At 43.0% G+C, this 5,705-nt stretch overlaps 1 protein-coding gene across 1 annotated transcript; it reads left to right on the top strand.

Annotated features, from left to right (window-relative positions):
- Nucleotides 1–896: 896 nt before the first annotated feature.
- LOC103974886 (ethylene-responsive transcription factor ESR2-like) lies at nucleotides 897–1,922 on the top strand. The gene has a single exon (XM_009389789.2). It carries the CDS (start codon nucleotides 897–899, stop codon nucleotides 1,920–1,922), a length of 1,026 nt encoding a protein of 341 aa, XP_009388064.1.
- The last annotated feature ends 3,783 nt before the right edge of the window (nucleotides 1,923–5,705 follow it).

Genomic DNA, 5,705 nt, shown 5'->3' with positions numbered 1-5,705 from the left:
AGTACTGCTCCTACGCTGTGCAGAAACGCATGACACGGGAATACACCTCTGTGTCGCCTGTTCCACAAGGTCAAACCTATACATGCGAGGAGTAGAATAGCTACTCCAGAAGCGCCCATGCATGCATGGGGTTGAGAAGAAGGGAAGAGAGAGAGAGAGAGAGAGTGTGTGTGTCTCTGGTGATAATAAATTGGAGTTTTGGAGGCTTGTGCTTGTTTTACATAAAATGAGAAGGGACCTCCTTCCGTTGGGAAACGCGAAGGGAACGACAGCACTGTGACGCCCTTCCCCCATGCAGAACGCGGTGCTTCACACACAGACAGATAAGAGTGTTAAAAGAACGTACTCAACATACACGGTAGGAAAAAGAGATCACAGTATATATGTACAGCATGCTGCTTACACGTTAAGGATGAATCACTTTCTCTGCCATGCTGTTTTTTGATTTCCTGCTATCGACTGCCGACCATATTAATAGTATGCTTATTATTACCCTAGTTAAGAAGATGAGGTTGAGGAGTAGGCCACTTCTATTGGTGCTGAGATGCACCACTTGTTCATCAGATGGAGGGCTGCGAATTAGCAGCGTAAACCCTCCCTTGCAAGCCGTTTCGGAATAGCAGTGTGTGGTATTGCTGCTTTTAGCAGCTTATAATCAATCATAGTAAAATAGGAAATAAACGAGGGGAGGGGGGGGGGTGGGGAGAGAGAGAGAGGCTTTTGCCTTAAAACCCTGCATTCCCATCTATAAAGACCACACAAACCCCCACGCTACGCCCGCCCCCCGCCCCCCGCGCCACCCACCCCCGCTCCTCCCCCGAGAACACCAAAACGCCATCAGTTAGCTCGTGCGTTACAACCAATTATAATAGCTAGAAGCTGGAATAGAGAAAGAGATGGAAGAAGACAGCAATAGCAGTCATCAATACATTAGAAAGTGCAGCACGATCAGTGGCAGCAGTAACAACAACAACCGCAACAAGAGAGCAACCGCAAGCAAGGACGGCACGCGGTACCGAGGGGTTCGGCGCCGGCCTTGGGGGCGTTACGCGGCGGAGATCCGCGACCCGCAGTCGAAGGAGCGGCGTTGGCTCGGCACCTTCGACACGGCCGAGCAGGCCGCCTGCGCCTACGACATCGCCGCCCGAGCGATGCGGGGGCTCAAGGCCCGGACAAACTTCCACTATCCCCTGACCGCCGCCGTGCAGCCACCGGCGGCGCCGGTTGCCACGGTCGACCACTTCCTCCTCCACCCCTCGGAGTGGACCTGGAACAACGTTCCCCACATGCACATTTCTCCACCGGTCTCTCATCATCGGCACTTTTCACTCGATCCGCTTCTCCTTCGCAACCTTATCAACCACTCCTCCTCTTTGCACCACCATCCACCAAATACTTGTCCTTGGTCTTCTTTCTCCGGTTACTCGGCTCCTCCTCCTGTCACCAACACTCCTTCGTGTGGCAATATCCTCCATTATGATCCAATCAATGTGTCCTTTACGGCTGCTTCTTCCTCGGACCTGTCTCCGCTGCTTCAACAGCAGCAGCAACCAAACTGCGTCAGTCCATCGCCAGCGCCAGCCGCTTCTTCCGTGACCGAAGTCCCCACCCGATTTGCCGAACACTGCGACTTCTTCCGCACAGAGCCACCCGAATCTGGACTCCTCCAGGAGATCGTAAATGGCTTCTACCGGAGACGAAGCATTGACACCGATTACACTTTGAAGGATAGCAGGAGTCAATGTGATACAAAGGACGCAGTCGATCTTCTCAATTATCATATTCAGATGCCACTGAAGCAAGAAGAGAAGATGTTTGATTCCGCTGATGACTTGCCGATGATCACTCAGGGGCTCCTGGAGGACATCGTTCATTGCCCAGATTTCTTCGATATGTTATCTGCCAAGTTACACAAAGCTTAATTAATGGTGTCCTCGTGCACCAGTACCATCATACCAGGTAGCCTTGTGATGGAGATAAGAAATATGCATGCTCTTAGTTCCAGAATTCTGTCATGTTTTACGTTGAAGTAGTTGATCATTTCTATTATGTTGAATTGTGTCTACATGAAATGCTTGAGCCATTGGTTATTCTTCAGTGCTCAATTGCTCGTGTAAACATGGTTGCGTTTCTTCAACTTACCAGGCCAGGATGCTGCCCCAGGGCTTGCACTGTTTTCCAATATGGCTTTTGCTGAACTGAGGCCAACACCCATATCTCCAGCGTCACCAGTCCATCCATTTCCTATCACAACAAAGACAAACATATCTCCAGTGTCACTAGTCCATCCAGTGCCTGTCACAATAAAAAAGAATATACATCCCAGGAGGAGAGAGAGAGAGAGCAACAATTACCCCATTTGCACCAAACATGTTGCATGGCTCCTGAAAGCATACAGCATGTTTCATTTGTGATTAATCATAGGGATCGATTTCGAAAATGGTTATTTAGGTTATGTAATCTGGTCAGATTTTCTTTGGCATTCAATAAAAAATGGTGGCTGATAATTATGGTTGTTTGGCGACAACGAAGAGATGGGAAAAGTACGGCAGAATTAATTGGTAATTAATATGAAATATTTCTTTCATAAAATCCTAAAATTTTATTTAAGAAAATTGATAAAAATTTGGTCGCTTACGAAGGATTAACTTGGATACTCTACCGGACCTATGTAAAGTTGGAACTTGTGCGTTAAGTACATGAACAGACTCGAGCTGTAGAGTGGTGCTTGAGCTAGGTTCTCCAACCTCACTCAACTCTTTCATACTCCCACTGTCTCCGTCAAGAATGTGTTCTTTCTCAATGAACATCGCTCTCTTAGCTATAAAGACATTTTGGTCCTCGAGATGATATAAATAATACTCACAATTTTTCTCAGGGTATCCCACAAACTTGCACCGCTCCGTCCTTGACTCCAACTTATTAGGGTTGTGTCTTTTAATGTGGGCAAGACAACCCCAAATCTTAACAACCTTAAGATCAGGCTTTTTCCCTTTCCATATCTCATATAGTATAGACATAACCGACTTAGTTGGAACTCTATTTAGAAGGTAAGCTGCAGTCTCTAGGGCATATCCCTAGAATGAGATGGGTAAGTCAGTGAAACTCATCATTGACCATACCATGTCTAACAGTGTACGATTTCTCTTTTCAAATACACCATTAAGTTGAGGTGTATAAGGAGGTATTCATTGGGATAAAATCTCATGGTCCTTGAGGAACTAGGTAAACTCTGTACTTAAGTACTCTCCTCCTCGATCTGATCGAAGAGTCTTAATACTCTTTCAAGTTTGGTTCTCCACTTCATTCTTATACTCTCTGAATTTTTCAAAGGTCTTGGACATGTACTTCATTAAGTACACATGTCTATACCTTGAGAAATCATCAATAAAAGTAATGAAGTATGAATAACCACCAATGGCATGAGTTGACATGGGTCCACATACATCACTATGTATAAGTTCCAACAGCTCAGTGGCTCTCTCTCTAATTCTATTAAATGAAGAGTTGGTCATTTTTCCATAAAGGCAAGGCTTGTAAGTTGCATATGACTCATAGTCGAATGGATCTAGATATACATCATTTAGCAACTTTTGAATCCTTCTCTCATGGATGTGACCTAGCCTACAATGCCACAGATATGCACTATTCACCTCATCTCGTTTCCTCTTAGACATATATAGATTCATGATATGTGGAGTAGTGTCTAGCATAAACAAACTATTATGCAATGTTCCTTTCGTGATAATCATATTATCTAATAATATTGAATAATCATTATTCTCAAAAACTAATTTATATCCACTAACTATCAAACATAAAATGGAGATAATGTTTTTGATAATAGAAGGAATAAAAATAACATATATCTAAGCAATAATAGCTCCACCAGGTAGATGTAGGGTGATCTCGCTAATAGCTACTGCAACAACTTTTGCTCCATTGCCCATCTTGAGGTCAATCTTGCCTCTCGCCAATCTCATAACCTTGCTAGAACCTATAACGAATTGCATATATAATACGCACTACCGGTATTCAATACCCATGTGTTATTATAAGAGTCTGACAAATGGAGACTATTCATGAATGTATCTGAAGCTTCTCCAAGCTTCTATTTCACCCTCTCTGTAAGGTACTCTTTACAATCCCTCTTCCAGTGCCCATCTTTGCCACAATGGAAGCACTAGCCTTTGTCCTTTGCCAGGTCTTTCTTAGCAACATTTGCTTTACCTAGTCTGTCCTTACCCTTGCCCTTTTTAAGGGACTTTTCTACTTTCCTTTTCTTTCTAGTCTCACTAGTATAGAGAACTGGCTTCTCCTTATTGATAGTGCTCTTTTCCTCCTTCAACATATTGAGGAGCTTTGGAAGAGTCACCTCAAGCTTATTCATATTAAAATTCATTATGAACTGTAAAAAAAAATCAAGTAGGAACTGAAGCACAATGTCTACACATAAGTTATTCTCTAGGACTATTCCTAGACCTATGAGTTTCTCTATCCACTCCATCAATTTTAGAACATAGTTCTGAACCGGTATCCCCTCATTCATCCTAGCTCGGAAGAGGCTCTTGGATATCTCATATCGCTGAGTCCTTCTCTATTTCTCAAACAGTTTGCAAACATGTAGTAGTATGGATTTGACATCCAACTTTTAAGTTAATCCCTCAAATTTTGAAATCTATAAACTCTTATGCATGAATTCCCCTTCACACATCATTCGGATTTTCTGAATTTATCGGATAGATTCCTTTCTCAATTTTTTCGGATCCAACTATATCTCACAAGATCACGAACTTTCTTCTTGCAAGCCAAGTTTGTATACAAATTTTGTATGATGTAAGTCATGAACGCATTGAAGACATATAAGCTCTATATGACATTTGAGTAGAGTATGCATTTCATAAGATTGGTCATGAATGGACAAATTTTCTCATCTTGTGATGTGAATGTTTACAAGATTATGTAATTAGGGTTGTGTGCTTCACAAACAAACACTCCCTTCAAATTAAAAACACCCACATCAGCCCACACGCCCCTAAAAGTAGTGCTCACTACCTATAGGCGGTGGCACCGCCTAGCTGGCGGTAGCACCGCCGGTTATCACGGGTGGGAAGCGGTTGCACCGCCCAGCCAGCGTCGCCACCGCCCGCAACCTGCCCCTTTTAAACCCGAGCTAGGGCCGGCGGTAGAATCAACCCCAACTCATTCTCTTCTCCTCCTTGCAGCTCTAAACTCTCCTCCAACTCCATTCCTCCCTTTTAACTGCTCAAAACTGCCTATTTCCTGCAAGATCAAAAATCAATCATTCATCCTCTTGAAGATCTCAACTAAGGTATTCTCCAAGAGGTCTTTTGATTTCTGTTTTGTATCATCTACTCTTACTCATTATTTATCTTCCTAAATAGCAGTATTTATAGGTTCTAGAAGATCCTCTAGGGACAAAGGGAAGAGGAGATTAGAAGAAAACTTTGATTCCACACTTTTTCATTCAAATCTACAAGCCCAAAAATTTGCTTCCATAGAATTTAGAAATGTTCATAAGGGAAAGTATATTGATTTAGATGAACTAAATGATTTAGAGTCAATTCAATGGTTTGCAAATCTAGATCTTCTCCCAATCCTACAAATTAGTGAACCCATCTACCCTAGACTTGTTAGGTTATTTTACAACAATCTACATATAGATGAAGAAGAAAGGGTGTCTT

This window comes from Musa acuminata, chromosome BXJ2-8, assembly GCF_036884655.1.
Source record: "Musa acuminata AAA Group cultivar baxijiao chromosome BXJ2-8, Cavendish_Baxijiao_AAA, whole genome shotgun sequence".
In the NCBI taxonomy this organism is placed as follows: Eukaryota; Viridiplantae; Streptophyta; class Magnoliopsida; order Zingiberales; family Musaceae; genus Musa; species Musa acuminata.
The sequence above is the reverse complement of the archived record's forward strand: the minus strand, read 5'-3'. Positions and strand labels throughout refer to the sequence as shown.